The 24,198-nt window shown below is 41.0% G+C and overlaps 1 protein-coding gene across 1 annotated transcript in view; it reads right to left on the bottom strand.

The window, feature by feature from the left end:
• Positions 1–9,077: 9,077 nt before the first annotated feature.
• rybp.L (RING1 and YY1 binding protein L homeolog) overlaps positions 9,078–24,198 on the bottom strand; it is a 59,284-nt gene continuing 44,163 nt past the window's right edge. The window contains 3 exon segments of the mRNA NM_001112889.1: positions 9,078–9,928; positions 12,413–12,508; positions 14,336–14,830. Of these exon segments, the coding sequence (NP_001106360.1) occupies positions 9,676–9,928; positions 12,413–12,508; positions 14,336–14,830 (844 nt within the window). The 3' untranslated portion in view covers positions 9,078–9,675.

The raw sequence follows: 24,198 nt of genomic DNA, 5'->3' as shown, positions 1-24,198 counted from the left end.
CCATGAAGCCCCTTCCTCTGCTGGGCAGCCACTTACATTGGGAAGGAGGGCAGGGAAGAGCAGTAGAGATGGAGACGAGGATCCAAAAAGAATTGAACTTCTACACCTCCTGCCAGTGCCTCACTGATGCACGATTTCAACCGGCTTCCATCCCCAATTAATTAGAACCTTATATAGCATAATTAGGGGTCATTTACAAAGGACTAGGGTTCCAGCCTTCATTAAAAACTGCCTATGTTGCTTCCATAAATTTATGGGGTGTTCCTGTACCCTATATAATGTTTTTGAGATGCTTATCTCCTCTTAATATTTTTTGAACAAAGAGGTGCAGCTTTACACGTATTGTATAAATCTCTCTCCATATGGCTAAACTTTTTTTTAAAAAAAAAAAAAGAAATAAACTAAGATATAAATAAATTTTACTATTTTATTTATGGAAAAAAAACTACAAGCAGGTTTCATAAATAGACATTTCTAAGTAAAGCAAAAAAAAAAAAAAATATTTAAAAAAAAAAAGATAAAGTGGCCTCTACGACAGCCGTGCACATGCTAGCAACAGGAATATATTAACATCTCTTATTTGCTAGACAAAAAGCAGTGTTCAATTGAAATTTCCCAAAAACATTAAAAGACCTGTGATTTTTTTTTTTCACCAGTTCACAAAACCACCATTGACACTTTTAGCATGGAAATGGAAAAAACAAAAAAACCTAAAAACAACTGTTAGCGGTAAAGACTATACAGGAGAAATTTCTGAAGCAGAGTACAAGCGGTCTTCCAGGAAAAATGGAATCCATACATTACACTAATGAAGCGAAGAATAAAAACAAGAGATTAGGCCTTGACACAAACAAGTATTCTACAGGAGTCTCCTAAGTAGAAGTTAAACGGAAAATCTAACGACAATTATAATGTAACCGTTTTTACACAGTAAATAAAGGTTACAGGTCATTCATCATAACAGGACTGCGTGCGCATTTATATACTCTTCTGCTCCATTGTCATAGCTCCTAAAGGACACGCATGCAGTCATGGAAAGCTCCAACCGGCCCTCCAGCTACAAGAGAGACATGGCTTCTCCTATGTGAAAGGGAAGGAGGGCCGATTGGTCCGCTGACAAGTTAAGATTTTCAGCATAAACGTATAACGGAGCAATATTCAAAGGGATTCTGTCATGATTTTTATGGTGTCGTCTTTATTTCTCACTGTTTACACTGCAAATAATTCACTCGACCATATAAAATGTAATTCCTGAACCAATAAGTATATTTTTTTTCAAGTTCTACTATTGGACTGTAGCATACCTCCCAACACTTTGAAAATAAAAAGAGGGACAAAAAGTTGCGGCGTGCATGACATTTTTGACCACGCCTGTTTTTGTGGCCACACCCCCTAATTACCATGTTTATTTTACAAAATTTCGCAGGTTATGAAAGTTTGAACATATTTCTGTGGTTTTTTTCAGTTATTAGTGTTTTGCTAATGAAGGTAAATTGCCCTTTAAACTGTGAGTCTAACTTTTCCCAAGAGACCTGTTATCTTATTTTGTTAAAATTACATATTTGCTTATCTCGAAAATTGTTACATATGTATCTTATAAGCAGCTGTGGCTGTTCTGGGCTCTCTGCCAAAAGTTAGAAACGTTGTTTCTTTTTCTGGCTGTTCAGTGCAGAGAAAAAAACTGAACTTTCCAGTACAAATGAGGGACTGCGGGTTGAGCTGTCAAAAGAGGGATTGTCCCTCAATAAAACGGGACAGTTGGGAGGTATGCTGTAGGTGCATATCAGGTCATTTTACCTGGTCATGTGCTTTCAGAAAGAGCCAGCACTTTAGGATGGAACTGCTTTCTGACTGGCTGTTGTTTCTCTAAGAGGGCACACGCTCAGATTCGGGGAGATTAGTCGCTCGCGACAAATCTCCTCTTCTTCGGGGCGACTAATCTCCCCGAACTGCCTCCTGCTGGCTAGAATGTAAATCGCCGGCAGGATGGCACTTTGAGCGCTTCATTTTCCGAAGTTTCCTCGTGAGGCAACTTCGGAAAACGAAGTGCCCCGAGGGCCATCCTTCAGTGCAGCAGTAAAGAGTGACTGAAGTTTATCAGAGCACAAGTCACATGACTGGGGGCTCCTAGGAAGCTGACAACATGTCTAGCCCCATGCCCGATTTCAAAATCTAAATTAAAAAAAATCTGCTCTTTTGAAAAACAGATTTCAGTGCAGAAGTCACTTTTAACTGATGTGTTTTAAAAAAACAACATGTTTTCCCATGACAGTATCCCTTTAAGTAACTGAATTGCCAGGACTGTAAATGCCATGCCAGTCTAACAGCTGGAGTGACGCCAGTTAGAAGTCCCTACACTAAAGACAACAATTGATCTTATAGGAAAAAGCAGATTTTCACAATCCCATTCATACATGTAACATTGTCCATACATCGATAGAGCTTAAATGATTAATATGTGCAGGAAACCAAGAGCAATCCTATGGAAATTAGAGAATGTTTAAATATAATCATTGAAAAATGTTGTCCTGTGCCCGAAATAATCAAGCTAAAGGTGGGTGTACACTGCGAGAGGTTTGGAGATCTGCAGAATTGGACTCATCTAATTGTTGGTACTGGGAATCATAAACTAAGACCTATGGACACTGATTGGATGACAATTGCATCAACGCACTGTCAATGTGATTGCATTGGGATTTTTAAAGCTGATATTTGGTGAATATAGCTTCATGCGGGTCTTTTACAACTTCCATAAACTCCCATGAACTCGAAATTCGACCACCTGAAGTGTATTCATTATGCAGGTGAATAGGATCAACCTGAAAACTCGAATTCGATTTGAATTTTAAAACTCGATTTGAGGTTTTTCCACACCGAAAAAAAACTTGAATGTCAGCAAGGCTGCAAACAACTCTAAATTGTTCCCTGGAGGTCCCCCATTGACTTAAACAGCAATTCAGCAGGTTTTAGTTGGGTAATAGTCTAATCCAATTTCTTAAAGGGCCAGAGTATGATAAATCTCGAAAATCTAATTTTTTGAAAAACGCTAATCGAATTTGTATAACGAATTACACCATATCCCGGACCCACTTTTAATTACATTAAAGTGTGTCCCTGGCCTACTTTAAACCCCCCTAATTTTCTAATCCCAACCCTACGTTGATCTGGGAATTTCTGTCCTTTTAGTGATGAGTGGTTTGACCCACAGGACCTGTGGGCTGGGACAAAAAGGGGGGCCCCATGTGCAGACAGGACCCCTTCACTTTAATGATGTAATAGTGATGACCCCTCCTATACAGTGACTGATCACACCCATATAGGGGTCATAATAGGGCAATCATGTGCTGATCATTAAGTAGAAGAGGATTTCAGGCATTGTTGGATGTGGAAGCGGACTGCACCTTATCTAAAAGCCTAACAAAAGCAGCAGCTGGGGGAAATGAGGCTTCTCAATGATCTGGTGATTACTGGTTATTATTTCTGCTGCAATACAATTCCCAGAATATCCCAAACAAGTCTCTATTACATACGAGGAAAGAACATTTACGGCGTTCTGGAAACTTTAGATCAGTAGAAACTGATCGCGCAGTATTCATGATCTTTGCAAAATGTGGTGTCGAGTGCAGATTGGAGATAGAAGGATTCCTCTGCTAAAAATTGTGGAAGTCACATCCAAGGTACAGCTCAATTAAATTTAGATATAAATTCAAATAATATACTGTGAACAGTTCTATTGTGAGCATAAAGTTGGCTATACATGTTCAGATTATGCTGGCTTGTGAGTAACATGTTACTCACCAACACTTGGATTTTGCTCCTGGTCCCAGTTCCTGGCTTGAAGACACGTTTTGGTTGCATAAAAACCCTGCATACAGCCTCCGCTAGGCTAAGGCCAATCATATCCTTTATTTGGCACCCCCAGGAACGTTTTTCATGCTTGTGTTGCTCCCTAACTCTTTTTATATTTGAATGTGGCTCATGGGTAAAAAAAAAAAAAGGTTGGGGACACCTGCTATAAGCGCTCTTACACACGGGCATTTCTTTGTGCATTGGCTGCATGTTTGAATGAACCTAAGGGCATCAGCTAATGCCATTATATTCTGCCTGTTTGTACCCACGTGTGCTCATAAGACGACAAAATAGAGGGTTATGTATTTGGTTTTGTTTAAAAATAAATGCAATATATATGTTAATGCACCAAAAAAACACGTGTGTGAGTCCTAAATGTTTTATATCTAACCTTTTACTGCATCAGCCCAGAAACCCGCTAGCTCTATAACAATAATGCTTCTGGCTTTCAAGGTCCAAGGTCAGTGGCACTGCACATGCTCAGTGTGCTCCGGTCTGCCGTTAAGAAGCTAAACTTAGGGCTTGTCAAAATCATTAAAATAGCAGAAAGTGCAGGAACATCTGTCATGGAAATGATCAATTCTGCATATAGTGCTCCCATAAAAACAAAAGAATTAGGCTAGAAATGCTACACTTATGCTTTGGTGTAGTATTACTACAAGGTCAATAGTGATGGGCGAATTTATTTGCCAGGCGCGAATTCGCTGCAAATTTCCACGTTTCGCCACTGGCGAATAAATAAATGAGTGAATTTCCCGCAAAAATTCACCGGCGTCAAATGTTTTGTTTTTTTTTGACACAGCGACGGATTGTTGCCGGCGTCAAAATTGGCATTTTGCAAATCTTTTGCCCGTTTGGTGAATTTTGCAGAAAACAGAACAAATTTGCCCATCACTAAAGGTCACCACCACAACACAGTGTGTGTGTGTGACCTAGACGGATTTAGTGCTCCACTTTGTACGAATATATATATATATATATATACACATACATACATACATACATACATACATACATACATACACACACACACACTATGATTGCACAATAAACCAGATGTGAAACCACTACATTCTACACCTGAATTGATCAATAACTTGATGTAACTTCACTTTCTGCTAAAGTTTTGTTGATTTCCAAGGAGAAGCTCAGGGGCCAACAGCAGCCCAGAACACACTGAGCATGTGCAGTGCCACTGACACTCGAAAGATGGCCTAACAAGATCCAAGATGGGGAATTGCTTGGACAAATTTAAAGGTCTGGATTATTGCTGTTATAGAGCTGCTGGACCTCCAGGCTGGTATAGAAGAGTCAGTATATAACACACAACATTTCTAGCCTTTTTTTTTTATGCCATGCAGTGTATTGTCTGCCAGTAAGGAACGTGGTAAGATCAAACTGTTAAGATCTATCAAGGTATGGAATTGTTACACAAACACACACACATTCTGGTACAGAATAGTTTAGCATACAAGCATTGCCATTTTACGTCTGTCCATTTTTTTTTTTAAGTGCTCCTTCAATTTTTGATTTTCAACAATCTGGGGCCCGAAACACCAACACAATGCATTATCAGTCCTGGAGGCAAAAAGCAATTTTGGGTTACATAAAAAGCAATGGTTATTTTGAGATCGTTAAACAATTAATCTTTTTTTAAATAATTTAAGATACAATAGCTTACAAAAGTAGACTTGGAATGGTCTACATAAGGCAGGTTGAAGGTTTCAGTGGAAATGGTGGGGGGGGGGGCAACTGCCTGATTTTCTAAGGCAGTCGGTTCTAATCCAAGTCACTGGAGAATAAAAGTTTCTCCCTGAATTCTATATTTTTCTCATGATAGGACCCAGTTCAAATAGTAAATCAAGATGTTTATCTATAAAAAGTGAAAAACGTAACACTGTGCTCTTCCTACTTGCTCCATGACAATACACCAAGCACTCGTGGCCATTGAAACTACTCTAGCGTTATTCATTTGCCTGTGCAAAAATCACAACATTTTTGGACTCTCTTAAAACAAAACAAAAAAAAAAAAACTTTCATCACAAAAAAAACAGCATGAACAGGTAGCGTAAGCCGGGTAAATTCAGTCTGTACAGAACCCACAATGCAAATCACAAACAGTTTATAAACATAGTAAGTAATTGTGCTCAGTATCAGCCATATATGAAGTTACATACCAGCCAAGGTATGGAGTCACACACTCCTTTATCGCTATAATAAAAAAGTTCGACTCCTGCAACTGATCTTGAAAAAAAACAAGTAGAAGTGTCAAAACTGAAATTTGTGGGCATACATCATTTAGAAGCTACACAATGGCACGCTTTCTGTTCCGAACCCAACAAATCGCTATAAAATATACATAGGATTTTGGGGAAAATGTTGATCTTGGAGCAGTTTTTATTTAATAATGTCACTTTGGAGGCAAATTAAACAGGAACAAGGGGCTGTGGCATTAGGAACGAATGCTATTTGGATGCTTGTAGTAAGCATCTTAAAGGAGAAGGAAAGGCTAAAAGTAAGTCAGCTTTATCAGAAAGGTCTATATAAATACACCAGTAAACCCTCAAAGTAATGCTGTTCTGAGTCCTCTGTCAAAAGAAACACCACATTTCTTTCCTTCTATTGTGTACTCATGGGCTTCTGTATCAGACTTCCTGTTTTCAGCTTAAACCTCCAGGGCTAGGGCATGAGCATGCTCAGTTTGTTACTCTCTCCCCTTCTCTCCTCCCTGCTGTAATCTGAGCCCAGAGCTATGAGTGAGCAGGGAGAGACTCAGGCAGGAAGTGATGTCACACCAAGCTAATATGGCAGCTGCTATCCTAAACAAACAGAGAGAGCTTTTAGGGCAGTTTACTCAGGTATGGTAAAGCATTCTGCAGAATAAATATAGTCTTATAGCTTGCACTATTGTGGCTAATCTATTGGCAATAAACTGCTTCGGTAGCTTTCCTTTTCCGTCAACGTCAAGGTTACAACAGACTTGAATACGTAGTTATACCCTTACAAATGCCTTCTAGTACATTGCAACCTTTGGGAGGGAGGATGAATATGCCAAGAAAACCCACCATCCACATATTTAAAAGCAAATATATCTGTCAAAATATGACTTGGTATGGAACTTTGAAGAGATACTTTGACTGATAAAGCTTTGCATATATTTCTGGAGACTGGGCATGTTGTCTAGCCTGGGGCACTAGAGCCGGCGCTGAACTACAGTGGTACATTCTATGTGTCTGAAGCCCTCTATCCTTTAAAAATGGTGCTGAACTACATTCACCTATAGTAACGATTAATCCTGATCACTATCTGTAAATGTTATTTCTCAAAGGAAATGTGTGGCATGAGATCCAGGTCATTTTATTGTGCGATAGTAATTGATTTACATTTATTTTCAATCAAGAGAAACTCGAGAAGACTTCCCAGTATGACAGTTGCCTCACATTTGCAGTTGCTATTTTAAAGGAGAACTAAAGCTTAACTAAAAAGTAGCTAGAAATGTTGTACATTATGTTTTGTGCTTCTGTACCAGCCCAAGACAACCACAGCCCTTTAGCAGTAAAGATCTGTGTCTCCAAAGATGCCCCAGTAGCTCCCCATCTTCTTTTCTGCTGATTCACTGCACATGCTCTGTGCTGCTGTCACTTACTGAGCTTAGGGACCCACTCACAATATACAGTACACATAGAATAGAAATGCCACAATATAAGGCTGATTAGTAATTAATACAGATAATTACTACATGGCAGCACAGAAACCAGTTCAATTAGCATCAGAATTTAATAATCAGCAAACCTGTAGCATCAGCTTATATTACAGGTTAAGCTCATTTTCTGCTGGATAATTAGCGACGAGCCCTAAACTTAGCTTCTCAACAGCCAATCAGAGCCCACTGAGCATGTGAGTGTCACAGACACTTTCCAAGATGGTGACCCCCTGTGACAAGTTTGAAGTCCTGGATCATTGCTGCTATTGACAAGCTGAAACTTTAGGCCGGTGCAATAAGTTCAGTATATAAATTATGGCATTTTTAGATGTATTTATTTTTAGGGTTTAGTTCTCTTTTAAGGGCCAGGAACATGGGCACTTTCCTATGCGTTTACACAAAGCAGGAGCATGCATATTTCATTTGCTAACTGGCCAACAGTTATTTTTGGGGTGCAGGGTATAACCTGTAGACCTCCTAGTCATAACCATCTGGGATGACACCATCTATAAGCCTGGAAAGACCTTCACGATGATGTAGTAGTTGAAGGACACAGGCTACAGTGAGATGGGACTTACTACCTGCAGGAAATCCCTCCAGAATGCTACGTACTGTAGATACAATAACCTTTGCAGCAAAGCTTCATGAAACGTTTCAATTAAAACCTACAAAGCACAAATCGTGACATGGCAAAGATGAGTTCTAGAATATAACATCATATAATACACAAAAGCCATGAATATCTTGTAAATTATATCCTTATAAACGGTGAGTTCTGATGTCATCAGTTATAAACGGTGAGTTCTGATGTCATTTCTGTCACATGACTCATTGATACTTGTGTATTATAATAAATAAAGTACCCCCAGTTGCAAAATATGAGGATATTAGAAGTTACCTAGGAGTTCCATGACCTGTATAAAAACACTGACTTCGGCCTTGTGTTTTTATATGGTCATGAAACTCCTCGGTAACTTATAATATCCTTATATTTTACAAGAGGGGGGTACTTTATTCACTATATAACGGCTGACATCTCCTCGCCTGGAAGTCCAGAGACTCAAACCTCAATACCAGTTGCCAACAAAATTGTCCTCGCACTATGATTTTTGGCAGGGGAAACCACATACATTGCTGTTATGATTGTGGTATGATTAAACCATGTTTCAGAGTTTAACACCTGATGCAAACAAGCACTGGATGAGCAGAGATCTAACGTGGACAAGTTTTGATATCAGAGATAGATGACAGGGCACATGATGATCGCCATGCCTTTGGAATTTACACTTGAACCAGATGATTTGGGGATGGGGGTAAAAAAAAACAAAAAAAACAATGCATTAAGAGAAAACGGGAGCTGAAGAAGATGACATTCTCTCAGTTCTTAACAGTTTTGTTTTACCTTTAATTAACCCCCTTCGCTGCTAGACGAGCCAGCGACAAATGGCGAACGGGTTAAAGATTTTTCTTCAATCGGTGTTTTTATGCTTCACAGTGTATCAAGCACCAGTGTTTTTTCTATGTATTGGGTTCAAATAACCATTTATTTATATATATTTATATATTTATATATATATATATTTGTTTATATATATATTGATGTATAAAAAATCAATAGTATGCTGTATTACAGGAAGAGGAAAAAGAAAACAGAAAGACGGGGGGGGGATGCAGGAAGTGGACAGGAGGTTGACGATGCAATAAATAAAAGTAAATAAAAAATAACACAAGGAAAAAAAAAAAGTTAGCATGTACATGGAAAAAAAATGTGCACAGCAGATCTGTATAAAAAAGTAGATTTAGGCGCACATCCAATTCTAAATGATTGTTAAGAAAATCATATCAAATAATGGAATACGCAAGTGTCTAGGGTCATCGTTGAGGGTAGGAAATTCCTTGGTTGCCAAGATGCCCACGTCACGTAGAAATGATCCCGGGAGCAGAAGGAAGAGGCTGTTGTCCAAAAAAGGGGGAAAAGGGGAAATAAAAAGTCTCCTTCTCAAAACCAAAGTAATAATTATAACAATGCTCCGGGTACACGGCCAACACAGGCAACTGGGTGTCTTGGAATTCCGGACCCAGATTGAGAGTTTCCATCAATTTGTGTGCAATATGGGCCCTCTTCAGAAAGACTCGTCATTGACAACAGACATGTCGCCCTTCGGGGTCGACGAACGAGAAGATCCCTTGTCTGTGCTCTCAGAGCCGGAACTGCTCTGATTCTGTTGTTCTGAGCCTGCACTGGAGGTCACTGTGGATGAAGATGTGGAAGAAGAACGAGTCTTTTCTTTAAAGTCTGTGATTATTACAGTTACGTTGCCCACTGTTACTGCCAGTTGCTGTGCGGTACTTCTGTCAATGTTTTTAAGCCTGGGTCTGCGTAAAAATAATAAAAAAAAAACACAAGAGAGTAAAAAAAAGGCTCATCTTAAAGGTGACCTCAGAAATAACTCCATATCTTTTTTTTTTGGCATTAGTTAGCAACATAAACTTTACTTACACTATATGAATTATTTAAATATTGTTTCTTTTCGTCTTGGAATTCACAATCACGGCGATAAGGCAGCAGCCATTTTGTGAAAAGTGTCCTTAAAGGGATACGGTCATGGGAAAAAAAAATGTTTTCAAAATGAATCAGTTAATAGTGCTGCTCCAGCAGAATTCTGCACTGAAATCCATTTCTCAAAAGAGCAAACAGATTTTTTTATATTCAAATTTGAAATCTGACATGGGGCTACAAATATTGTCAATTTCCCAGCTGCCCCAAGTCATGTGACTTGTGATCTGATAAACTTCAATCACTCTTTACTGCTGTACTGCAAGTTGAAGTGATTTCAGCGCTCCCCCCCCCCAGCAGCCAAACAAAAGAACAATGGGAAGGTAACCAGATAACAGCTCTCTAACACAAGATAACAACTGCCTGGTAGATCTAAGAACAACACTCAATAGTAAAAACCCATGTCTCACTGAGACACATTGAGATGGAAGAAGGAGAAGGAAACAAGGAGAAGGAAAAACAGCAGCCTGCCAGAAAGCATTTCTCTCCTAAAGTGCAGGCACAAGTCACATGACCAGGGGCAGCTGGGAAATTGACAATATGTCTAGCCCCATGTCAGATTTTAAAATTGAATATAAAAAAATCTGTTTGTTCTTTTGAGAAATGGATTTCAGCACAGAATTCTACTGGAGCAGCACTATTAACTGATTCATTTTGAAAAAAAAATTTTTTTCCCATGACAGTATCCCTTTAAGGCAAGCTTTGCCGCATAGCAAAATATTATTTATGCAGAAGAATGGGGCACCTGATGCCCATGCACTGGCTACACAATAAGATGGAGAGGAGGGAGGAGGAATGTGGGAAGTACAGTGACAACTAGCGAGTGAAGAATGGAAAGTTATGCCTAAGGCATAGAGGAGGGGCTGACAATTTATGATTGACAGCTGAGACTTTTAAACGAGTTTATAACAGTTATGGGTGTGTTAATAGAAAAAAAGAATTTGGGTTTCTAACATGAAAATGACTTATTATACAGCTTTTTATGTCTGGGTGACAAAGTAACCTTTAAATGTAAGTTAAGCATCAGTGATGTTTTAGGATTTTGTAGCAATGTCCTTTCCAAGGATTTAAAGGCAACATTCACCTTTTTTTCTGCATAATAAAAGAAAATAATAACTTTCCAATATATTATAAGATGACATATTTTGAGGTTATTTGTATTTGAAATGAATGAAAACTAATTTCTTGCTGTCCTTTGCGATTTACTTCCCAGCTTGCCTGAAGTCCAGAAGAAATCAGCCCTCCACCAGCCAAGAATCCAATTCCCGCAATTCCTTGCATACTTCTGTTATAATTCTTATATTAAATGGAGTCCAGACTGGAGGAGAGCAGACTATTGATACATGGTTCACTGCTATTGTGTCAGGGAATGGAGAGGAGGGAATAGTAAGAGGCAAATATCGTTTTTAGAGTGACATTTACAAATAACCTTCAAATCAATTAAAGGGATACTGTCATGGGAAAAATTTTTTTTTTTCAAAATGAATCAGTTAATAGTGCTGTTCCAGCAGAATTCTGCACTGAAATCAATTTCTCAAAAGAGCAAACAGATTTTTTTATATTCAGTTTTGAAATCGGACATGGAGCTTGACATTTCGTCAATTTCCCAGCTGCCCCTGGTCATGTGACTTGTGCCTGCACTTTAGGAGAGAAATGCTTTCTGGCAGGCTGCTGTTTTTCCTTCTCAATGTAACTGAATGTGTCTCAGTGAGACATGGGTTTTTACTATTGAGTGTTGTTCTTAGATCTACCAGGCAGCTGTTATCTTGTGTTAGGGAGCTGTTATCTGGTTAACTTCCCATTGTTCTTTTGTTTGGCTGCTGGGGGGAAAAAGGGAGGGGGTGATATCACTCCAACTTGCAGTACAGCAGTAAAGAGTGATTAAAGTTTATCAGAGCACAAGTCACATGACCAGGGGCAGCTGGGAAATTGACAAAATGTCTAGCCCCATGTCAGATTTCAAAATTGAATATAAAAAAATCTGTTTGTTCTTTTCAGTGCAGAATTCTGCTGGAGCAGCACTATTAACTGATTCATTTTAAAAAAAAATTATTTTTCCCATGACAGTATCCCTTTAAAGGTTTTAAGGAATAAAGTTGCATACTGGAAAAGAACAGGCATTTGACTTTTAAAGGGCACAGGGCTGTGATTCCCCTCTCTACAGCCAACAACCCTACGCTGCTTAAAGGGGCAGTATATCCACTCATAATCTGTTCTTCAAAACTATTATTCACTTTTGACGTGTATGGTTTTTATTGAGTTTTAAAACTTTTGTGTTCCTTTCTCAACTCTTTTGACTTTACCTTGAAGTGTGATTAAAGCTGCTGATCTTTGCGTTGGGATTTCCAGTCTGAATACTGGCGTCACTTGATGGATTCCTTAAAATGTCCGGCTTGGGTCTAGGAAAATCACAAACAATGAGGGCGTAAAGCGATGGATCAAGATGTTATCACGCTTGAGAGTGTATTGGAAGCTCCAAATCTAACCAAATACATGATAACATTTTAATTCCTATATTGTGCTAATAAAAAACACACTAAATTCTTCAGGAAGTGTAGAATTGCTGGTTTCAGCATAGAACCTGTGGTTTTGGGACATTTTTTTCACTCAATAGTTTTTTTTTTTATTGTTCACCACTAGATGGAGCATTTAACCCTGTTATACCTCTGGGCACAGGAGCGGATATCCCATGACGGATCACACATCTGGATTTTGCCTCAGAATGGTTTTCCTTATTTATTCCATAACTAGGATAGCCTTGTGTGTAAGCCAATGAATTCCAGCATCTCCCCAGATACTCTGCTAACATAGTTTCATGGATCCAGCCATATAAACAAAGTAACAATTCCAATAACAGCCTCTCAGTCCTGATCCCTCTTATTTGCAGGCTCTTCAACTTCCAAAAACTCGCCTTGCCTTGGAAATAAAGCTGGCCATAGATGTTGAGATTTTTAAAAGATCAGATCCTCATCGTGAAACCACGATTTTCTCGGAATGATCGTATAAATTGACCATCAACTAAAAAGACCAATTCGCCAGGAAAACGGGGAGCTGCCTGCTTGGCCCTGCAAACATAGATAGATTGCACTGGGACCGACAAAGATTTTTTAACCTGGCCGACGATTTTTGTCGGGTGAAAAATCGTAAGATGTACGATCGCTCGAATCCCACTAACCGCACAACAATTTCGAAGGATTGGTCGGACTTTGCTAAAATCGGTCGTTCGGCAAGAAGAATCGTCGCGTCTATGGGGAGCTGAACTCTTAAGAAATATCTTCAGGAAATAAAAACAAAAATGGCACATGTTGCTCTCCATTACCAGGTTTTCTTTCTCAAATATCACTAAAAAGTGCCATTCTAATTTCCCTGTAGGAATTGTCCCCTTAATGCTCCCCTCAATTTCTTTTTAATTATCTGCTTCATCTCAAGTGAGTTGGGGGTACCAATTGGCAGGTTTGCCTAGAGTATTAGAACACCCAGTTTGGGCATTGCTGGAAGTAAACCCTAATAATGACACTTTTCAGAAGTTAGAGGCAACTTCGGGCGACTCCGGAAAACAAAGGCAAGTCGGGGAGATTAGTTGCCCAAAGAAGAAACAATTGGACGCTTGGCCTGAAATAGCAGCGTGTGTCTCGGCCCCAGGGCCGCTCCGGCCATGAGGCAAGGTGAGAATCTTGCCTCAGGCGGCACGGAGCGGCCAGTTACCAGGGGCGGCAAAAAGCCGCCTCTGGTAACTTCAAGAGCCGAATTTCCGTTTTTTAAAACGGAAATTCGGCTCTTCTAGCGCAGCGAGCGCAATAGCGCTCACTGCACTAGCGATGCGGCCCCTCCTCCACCCGCTCCGACGCTGGTAGTCAGAAGAGCGGAGCAGGAGGAGGGGCGGCATTGGGGCTGCTGCCTCAGGCGGCAGCAGCCCCTAAACGTGCCTGCTCGGCCCTTAGGCTTTGAAGGCTTATCTGTGGACTGGTAGTTTGGTTTAATAGCTTGTCTTACTGATTGACTTGGCAGAACCAGGAAGTGAGAAAATGAAATAATTAAAACCCATAACTATTTCTTAATTAAAACAACTGGCAGAAGTATTCGTTGAGCTAATGTCAAAAAAGTATAGTACCATTAAAATGAAGATCTTTTGTCTGTACTGTAAATGTGTGCTTAATGGGAGTATTGTATAGCTGTCCCTAACCATTACCTTTAGATAAGCACCCCCTGTCCCTTTATTGACATACCTGGACTTTTTATTAGTGGTCTTCTTTACAACACTTGAGCTGATGTCTCTCTCGTTCTTTTCCTTGTCCTTTTCATGTCTCTCTCTGTCTGTTTTTTGCTCTTTCTCTGGCTTTTCCTTCTCAGGTTTTTCTTTTTCTGGTTTCTCTCTGTCCAGTTTCTCTCTATTCAACTTTTCTCTTTCCAGCTTTTCCCGATCATTTTTCTCCCTGTCCAGTTTTTCTCTGTCGATTTTATCCCGATCCAGCTTTTCCTTGTCAAACTTTTCCCGGTCCACCTTTTCTCTGTCCAGTTTCTCCCGATCCAGCTTTTCTCGGTCTAATTTTTCTCTGTCTAACTTGTCTTTTTCCGGTTTTTCATTTTCAAACTTGTCTTTGTCTGTTCTCTCTTTCTCAGGCTTCTCCACCTTTTCCTTCTTCTCTTTTTTGGGGGGTGGAGGCGAGGCGTACTGTTGAGCCACTTGCTGTGCAACTAACTGAGAGTTTATTCTGGGTTTCCTATAAATAAAAAGATAAATCACGAATCAATAAAAACATCAATACAACTGACTGCCTGGCTCCGAGCTGCTCTAGAGGACACAGGTAAGACCATTTAAACATACACTCTATATAACATGTGCCAACAAATTATATTAAGTTACAACCAAGATAATAGTCTGGCAGGACTAAGTTATAGTTGGCCTGGGTCAAATACATAATTTAATTTTTCATTCAGTACAATATATTAGAAGGAAATGGTGGTTTTGGGGGTTGAAAGTCCACCTCCCATTGAGGTTATCAAGGTTAGAGCATGAAAAGCATGGCCGCACCAGTCACCCTGCCATAGTTCTAGGTAGATACAAGTAAATACGCATTCAGCATCTCGTGAAACCCTCCATCCACTGAAAACAGGAGATCCCTGGAAATGCAAATGTATATTGGCTTTCCACTTGGCAGGAAGGATATTATGCCAGGGGATAATTTTTATAAGAGGCTCATGTAAACCAACACTCTACCAATAACCGAACAGGGTTGAGCATAGGACTGGCCAGATTTGGGATGACTGTGACGTAGTTGTTCAGCTTAAATATATTGCAATATATGGACAAACAATCCCTGTTTTGTTTAAAGGGTAAGGCATTTTTCAGTAGCAGTATGCACAAAATGTCTCTGTCTATATATTGATAATGGGTTGAGTGCAGAGGACTCTTGTATTTGTCTATATGTATCTTGTGGTCACACCCTCATTGCACCCCCGCCTAATGGTTTTAAAAATTAGTGGTGAGCACAACTTTCCCTTGTTTGTTATAACTCTACCAATTACATTAAGTCAACTGATCATTTATGAAACATCATGATTATCAAGCCTGGAAACTTTAATGTGTCATATTTTCAAAGGATCAAAGTGATATAATCGGTCAAAGCCATTTTCTCACAGACAACCTCTATAGAACAGGTGCATTTTTATACAACTGTCTCCACTCAAAAGTTTTGTTTTCTCATTTTGTCCTATTTATAAAGATTCACGGTGACCAAAATATCTCTGAAATGTGTTCATCGTCCTCAGACCAAAACCCCATGATATCCTAGAGGTGGATGAAGAACTTTGTTTGGTCAAAGAAGAGAAGCCATCACTAATATAAGGCTACCCGATGATCATTTTGGAGAAAATTCTTGAAGTGCTTTCGAATAATATGATTCCAGTGATATTTCTCCGGCTCTGAAGGAACCTTTTTAAAGATTTAAAAAATAACTCCAACATGGACAGAAACTGGCAAAGTGCATTGAAATAATAAACATCATTATCCTACGCTTTTTGTAGCCTTGTTCCAAAATCTTCAGGAACAGTGGAGGAGTGACCTTCCTCAGTCTGGGCCGCACTCAAGTCTAATGCCGGCCATAGATGCAAAGATCTGATCGTTCGAGGATCTTCCCCCATCTCCCGACCTGCCACTAACCATACAGATCAAATAAAGTAGTAATAGAACAGATCAGCCGATGTTCTGCCCCTGACAGCAACAGTCTCCCACTGAAAATCATACGATAGGCAATATACGCAGAGAAATTATCGGCAGCCGACAGCAGGGTCGGACTGGGGGGCCCGGGGCCCACCGGGCTGCTGGCCCAGGGCCCCCCGCCCCCTGTTGCGCCACACCGAGTTCGGCCGCTCGAACGCCGCCATGTGCATGCGCGAGCGGCGGTTCTCGTGCAACGACCGATCTGCGTGGGACGAAAATTGTCGGGACTCTCCACACACCATTCGAAAATCGTTTTGCGTCTATGGTCAGCTTAAAGGGATACTGTCATCGGAAAAAATGTTTTTTTCAAAACGCATCAGTTAATAGTGCTACTCCAGAAGAATTCTGCACTGAAATCCATTTCTCAAAAGAGCAAACAGATTTTTTTATATTCAATTTTGAAATCTGACATGGGGCTAGACATATTGTCAATTTCCCAGCTGCCCCAAGTCATGTGACTTGTGCCTGCTCTTTAGGAGAGAAATGCTTTCTGTCAGGCTGCTGTTTTTCCTTCTCAATGTAATTGAATGTGTCTCAGTGAGACATGGGTTTTTACTATTGAGTGTTGTTCTTAGATCTACCAGGCAGCTGTTAACTTGTGTTAGGGGGCTGCTATCTGGTTACCTTCCCATTGTTCTTTTGTTTGGCTGCTGGGGGGGGGGGAGGGAGGGGGTGATATCACTCCAACTTGCAGTACAGCAGTAAAGAGTGATTGAAGTTTATCAGAGCACAAGTCACATCACTTGGGGCAGCTGGGAAATTGACAAAATGTCTAGCCCCATGTCAGATTTCAAAATTGAATATAAAAAAATCTGTTTGCTCTTTTGAGAAATGGATTTCAGTGTAGAATTCTGCTGGAGCAGCACTATTAACTGATTCATTTTGAAAAAAAATAGTTTTTCCCATGACAGTATCCCTTTAAGCCACAATGATTGGTCACATTCCAACCCAAACCCGACCAACTGGTGGTCAACCCACACATGACTAGAGAATGGACTTTTCCACATGGTTTCAAAAATCAGACCCATCGAATAGAAAAACAAATACTGATAGTAGACTACGGGTACAATGTTTCACTGGTGTATTGGTATTCGTGCTTTCAGCAGCAATTACATTTTTAAATAACTTTAAAACCATTGAATATTTTTAATGACTGCATATTGAAAATTTACTTGGAATTACATTTTCTTTCCTTATGCAAAAAATGCAGTTTGTGGGTGGAGTTCTCCTTTAAGCAGGGGAGGAAAAAAAAAAAAAAAAAAGTGGAAAACACTTGGCAGATGGAAAAGTAAATGGCTTCTTCTTAATCTCCAATTCAGAGCACGCAGATACTGCACAGTGTCTTCATCACAGGACAGCCATGCTTGGCACAACAATAGCTTCTGTGTGTCTCCATGGGATCTCAATGATTATTTTGTCTCACGGCCAAAAGAATTCCCTCCATATCAACTGAAAATCGGAGAGTTAAGAAACAAGGAGAATAAACAAAACCGTCTGGAATTTTATTGGACGAAAGAAAAAAAAAATACAATGAAAAGAAAAACTAGAATTTATAGTCTGATCCCCAGCACAAAAACGCAGTCATTTAACGAGCTATTTCACACATTAGCTTAATTCAACGGAAGCACTGCTACATATTAACCACCTTTAATCTATGTGGCTCAAGAAACTGAGTCGTCCTCCTGTGGGATATTTAATTAATTTATCAGCATTGAGTTTCAGAGGAACCGAGGACAGTGAAGAATGGCTTCAAATACTCTCCACATGTGGAGCTTTTATTTCTTTAAAAGGGAACATATGTATCTCAGTATGAGCCAAAAGAAATTAGCCAACATGCTGATGCTGAAATTTCTTTGTGAGCCCCCCCCACATACACACACACCACCCGTTTAATATCCACTACATGGACATAAGATAGTGATCCCCAGCCTCTGGCTCTTCAGATACTGCTGAACTTCAACTCCCAGAATCCTTATTCTCCTAACAGGTTTGTGAATAACCTTGTTGAACATGCAGATCTCAAGGTTGATACTCAAGGTTGATACTCAAGGTTGATACTCAAGGTTGATACTCAAGGTTGATACTCAAGGTTGATACTCAAGGTTGATACTCAAGGTTGATACTCCGCTTAAACCAACCAGCAGATCCAGTTGTTTTGGAAGCTTGCCAAATGAGTAGATTTGAGCCCGATTTGGTCACCCACATACAGGGTCAAATTGGGCCAATCCTAGGTCCACAGGATCATCCATTTGGGTCTATAAAGACCTGTCAGACGGGATTTTCTTACCTGCCCCAATTGATAGATGGACAAACGGTCACACAGTCTGACAGATGGGCTGATAAGCTGACAATTTGCTCCAAAGGAGCTGAACGACAGCTTAACTCTGATGTGTATGGCCAATTCAGCCTCTCCAAACTGAGTTGGCAGCTTATTGGCCTGTGTATGGAAACTTTCTGACAGTTTGCAGACAGATGTATCTATTGAGCACTTTAAAACAAATCCAGTTGAATGACGATGGCACGTTGATGCATGGTCGTCCATTGGGAGACTCTTTGAGCCCAGTATGATGTCATGTAAATAGGTTTATGGAGCCCCAATGCAGGCTGTAAACCAAAGAATTTAATCTCAGGCAGGCAGCAATCTCCTCTGCAAGTCAGAACTAAGCAAAAAAAAAAAAAATTTGTTCAGATGCCTTCCCCTAACTTCCAAAAAATGCTCTCAAACTCAAGATAAGGAGGGCCCCAAACTATCGGCATTGACTGTACTATTGACCTCAGAGGAACGGCACGCACTGTGCCTCTATATATTTGTACGGAATATGACATTTTTGGAAAGGTCTGTTAGCTGATGGAATTGATTAACAGGTTTTGCTCGCTGTAAACATCTTCTTCCCTCTCCCCTTGTCCCAGCGAGAGAGCCAACTCACCAGGCAACATCAAAAGCATCTGCTGGCAAAGCATCTCTCCAGTGTTTGGCAAGATAGATGTCTGCTGTTATGGAAAGTGAAGTCAGTGCACAATGGCTACACTCGTGGCCCCTCAGCCGGGACAACTAAAAGTAGGAGGGCAAAGACTTACAGGGGAAGTGCATCGAAGTACATAGCAGCATAAGTGGCCCCTGAACAGGCTGCAAACTATTATAATCGCTGGAGGGAAAGAGCTCAACACAGGCTTGGTTGATACAAATTTTGGAGAACCTCTCCTTTAAAGGAAAAGTGTCAGCTTCTTGCATTTATTGGATCCCATGGGTCAACCAAGCATTTCAGTTTGTAAACACAGATGTTTTCCTGATTAACGGTCTGTTTCAGTAACCTTGCCTACTGACTATAGCAACGTACTTTGGTGTCTTCCAGTCTGCCACTAGAGGGTGCTGTTACGCAATACAGAGTAGACATCTGTCCTGGTTCTCTGCAGGTGGTGGGGGGTAACAGGAGGGTATACTCAAAACTGGGTTATTATGAGATTTATCAGAGTATTGTGGCATTAAATTTCATACCTCCCAACTGTCCTGTTTTTTGTGGGATGGTCCTAATTTAACAGCTCAACCCTCAGTCCCGGATTTTTACTAAAATGTCCAGGCTTTCTCTTTGATCTCCTGCACTGAACAGCCAGAAAAAGATACAATGTTTCTAACTTAATTGGCTTTTGGCAGAGAGCCCAGAATATGTGGTAGCTGCATTTGTAACAACCTAAGATAAGCAAAGATACAATTGTAACTATTTTAGATAAGCAGGTCTCTTGGGAAATCTGTGACTTGCAGCTTTAAGCTGGCCATCGACGTAAAGATCGAGGATTTGTACGATTTTCATACTGTGTGCGGAGAGTCCCGACATTTTTCGTCCGGTGGAGATCGGTCGTTTGGTCGATCAGTCAGGTTAAAAGATTTCTGTCGGCTGGGGGTAATATCTCTGCATGTATTGCCGATCGGACGATTTTCAGTGGGAGACTGTCACCAGCTTTGGTCGGACATAACTATCGTACGATTGCGGTCAGGGGCAGAACATCGGCTGATCTGTTCTTTTACTACTTTATTTGATCTGAATGGTTAGTGGCAGGTCAGGAGATGCAAAGATTCGATCGTACGAATCCTCGAACGATCGGACTTCCCCATCTATGGCCAGCTTTAGGGTCAGGGCACACAGGCAGATTTGGGGAGATTAGAAAATCGCCGGCGGGAAGGCACTTGGGGGGTCATTTATAAAGTTTGTGCATCGCATATTTATTCGCAAATGGTTGTTTTGCCCTTGCTTTTTCCTGAAAGCTAAAACATTGCTCTGCCCGTCTTCCGGTTTTTGTGAATTGAGAGGGGTCTGTGCGTGAGTACAGGCACTTTGCGAGGTTGTTGTGCGCGAAAATATCGTTGACAGTAACTTAAACTCACAATTTACAAATATTTTCTCCGCCACCAAAGTTGTGTGCAGAGTGTGCGCATAAATATTTGCAATTTGCGATTTTTGACATATTTAAAAAGCTCTTATAGACATTTGCAGTGTGAAAAACAAATTCGCAAATCTGTTTGCACACTCTTATTCAGCTTTATTAATATAACAGGCACAGGGCCATATTTTCACTGTGCGAATCTCTTGTGCCCTGTGCAAAGTTTATAAATGAGCCCCTGTGAGCTCTTTGTTTTCCGAAGTCGCCGAAATTGCCTCAGAAACTTCAGAAAACGAAGCGATCCGAGTGCCTTCCCGCTGGCGATTTTCATTATAGCTGGCAGAAGGCAGGGGAAGGCAATTTGAGGAGATCAGTTGCCCCAAAGAAGAGGAGATTTGTCGCTGGGCACCTAATCTTCCCGAATCTGTCTGTGTGCCCTGACCCTAAAGGGCAATTCATTGTCATTAGCAGAAATGTGTTCAAACTTTCCATAGCCTGCCAAATTAAAAAAAACGGTAACCAGTATATGCTACCTGCTGGGTTACTGTTTCTGGCCCTTTAATACTAAACAACATCTAAATAGCAAGTGTAAATACAGTGCAGGATAACTTGGGCTCCGTCAGGATATGGGAACATTTACATGTAAAATTAGTCAGTGAGCCAAACTTGTGTTTAAAACAGTTAAAATGTATTGGCCCTTAAAAAGCATGAGATTCTTTTTTAATCTTCTTAATGGAGGAGCAACAGGTATTGCATTAGCGTTAGCTTAAAGGGGTGGTTCAACTTTAAGTTAACTATTTATAGTATGGCCAGGGTTTTTTTTTACATAGTTTAATTATTTGCCTTCCTCTTCTAACTCTTTCCAGCTTTTCATTGGGGGTCACTGACCCCACATAATGTAGTAGTTTTTGTTTAACAATTTGCCAACTGCCAAGTTGAATGTAAGACTACAATACCCAGCATGCAACGGGACTGACTTGTGTAGAAGTCAGGAATTACCAGATTTTGGACTCTGCACCCCATTCTCCCATCACTCTTACGTATTCCAACATTTTCAGGTGACTTTCCTCAATTTCAGAGAATTTTGGGGCAACAATCTGCTGGCCACCAAAATGTAAAGAGGATGACCAATTTTACCAGTTGTTATTGAAATTGTATATGTATTACAGGGCCTCTATACCCCCTGGGGCCCCCTCTGTAATGCCTCTAGTTTTGGGCTGTTTTTTTTTTTTTAGCGGACTTTGGCTGGTTTTGAAAACTAGACCTGGTAACCCTGGCTGATCCATAGGCAAAGTCCCACAACTGCTGTCCAGTCCGCTTGCCCCCCAAGTTTTCTATTCTTTGCCTCTCCAGCTGATCACTCCCCCTCCAGTTGCTCCCCCACTAATTACTCCTGCCTACCCCTAATTCCAGCCCTGCATCTCTTTTCTGCAGTTCTGGGGTACCAAGTTCCATTTACCCAGAGCTTGGTCTGCAAGGAGTTTCTCCCTGCGGCTGTATGGATTTCCTCCAGGTTCAGGGTCAGACTGGGCCTGGACAAAAACCTGGTGGGCCCGACCCTCATGGACACTGCTGACCCAGGTTCGGACCATAAAAGTAAAAAAGGAGGTAAAATGTACATGATGGTACTTGCACACGTACATGTGGGTGTGCACCGGGGGGGTGGGATGTGCGGATGTCAGTAGCCCCGGTGGCCCAGTAGTGCCCCAGTACAACACTTTCCAGGTTTTCTCCTACACTCAAAAAATATACAAGTAGGGACGCACCAAATCCACTATTTTTGGATTTGGCCGAACCTTCGAATCCTTCACAAGAGATTTGGCCGAATACCGAACGAAAAATTTTCATATGCAAATGATGGGTGGGAAGGGGAAATCATTTTCTACTTGTTTTGTGACAAAAACTCACGCGACTTCCCTCCCAGCCCCCAATTTGCATATGCAAATTCAGATTTGGTTTGGCAGAAGGATTCGGCTGAATCCAAATCCTGCTGAAAAAGGGGCGAATACTGGCAAAATCCCGAACTGAATCCTGAAAAAAGTGCATCCCTACATACAAGTGGGTTGATATAATTGAAAAAACCTTTGGAGCAGGCACTCAATGAAGGCAAACTTCCACCAGGCAGATAACTTCAAAGTACTATGCTGCTTCTATCTCGCAATCAGGCGCTGATCCAAGGGAGGAAACTGGTGGTAATATCAAGAGCGCTTTATTATAAGCACACAGATACAGTTACAGCAGTGGGGTGCAAACAAACGCGTTTCGTGCCCTTGTCTCGGCACTTCTTCAGAGTTGTGCAAACTTCACATGAGAACGTGTTTTTAAGGTGTTGGATGAGGTGCATCTCATTAGTGACTCACTAGCTGCGACCAGAGAGGAGCTACGGGTAAGAGCGAGCTCCGCCATCAACACGCTAACACTGTATTATGTTGAGATAAATTCAAAGTGAAGAGTTTTTTTTGGGTTGTCCGCTGAGTGCCTGCTGCAAAGATTTTTTCAGCTTGTGCACCTGGGCCTCTTCCCCTGTGTGGCGAGTTATTTTCTACCTGCCGACCCTAAACTACAGATTTACGGTTAATTGACCCTAGTGCGTGTGATTGGGATTGTAAGATCCACTGGGCAGGACTGATGTAAGGAAGCCTATATAACTGAGCGTGAGGTTTCCCTAGCAAACTGTACGCCACAACACTAGACTAGGAACGTAGTTCCAGACATACGATACTGTATATTTAATAAAACACGTAGTTGGCAGTAATGCACTAGTTACGGCAGTGGCCTGGCATAAATAACGGATTAGGAAAGTGGATTATAGGCCTTTGAGTGCAAGAAACACCCCTGCCATTCAGTGCACTTGCCAGAAAGAGCCTCTGTGCAGCGCGTGTACCTAGCAACTGTCTCCCCAGAATCTTGTTAAGGGGCCGGTGCTCTTGATCACACATTTCTAATTAGGGCAGTCCCGTAGTTACAGATAAAGACTGGGACAAAGACCATCTCAGTGAGAGAGAGAAACGACAGCTTAAGCTTCCCTTAAGGAACAAAGTGCACTCTCCAAGGCAGCAATGAAAATGCTTATACTGCTCAAAGGAAAACGATCATCTCAAGCACCGTTTGCATTCCAAACGTTTCCATACAGAACTGTAAATCCAAGAGGCTTCTTGCCGCCCTATAAACGACATTCATGAATCATTTGCATTGCATTTCCCCATCCTCTATCTGATTTGCTCATCACTACTTGAGTGATTTAACTTTATTACTGCCTGTGACAGTGGCAAGCTCAATATCACTGCCTATTACACTCCTAAAATGCACAGGATGATAAGGGTCGGTGAAATGCTCAGATTCGGGGAGATTGGTAGCCCAGCGACAAATCTCCTCTTCTTCAGGGCGGCTGATCTCCCTGAACTGCCTCCCGCCGGCTGGAATGTAAATCGCCTGCGGGATGGCACTCGAGTGTTTCATTTTCCGAAGTCGTCTGAAGTTGCATTACAAGGA

Source organism: Xenopus laevis, chromosome 4L (genome assembly GCF_017654675.1).
Source record: "Xenopus laevis strain J_2021 chromosome 4L, Xenopus_laevis_v10.1, whole genome shotgun sequence".
Taxonomy (NCBI): Eukaryota; Metazoa; Chordata; class Amphibia; order Anura; family Pipidae; genus Xenopus; species Xenopus laevis.
Note: the sequence above shows the minus strand (reverse complement) of the source record. Positions and strands in the feature narration are given on the sequence as shown.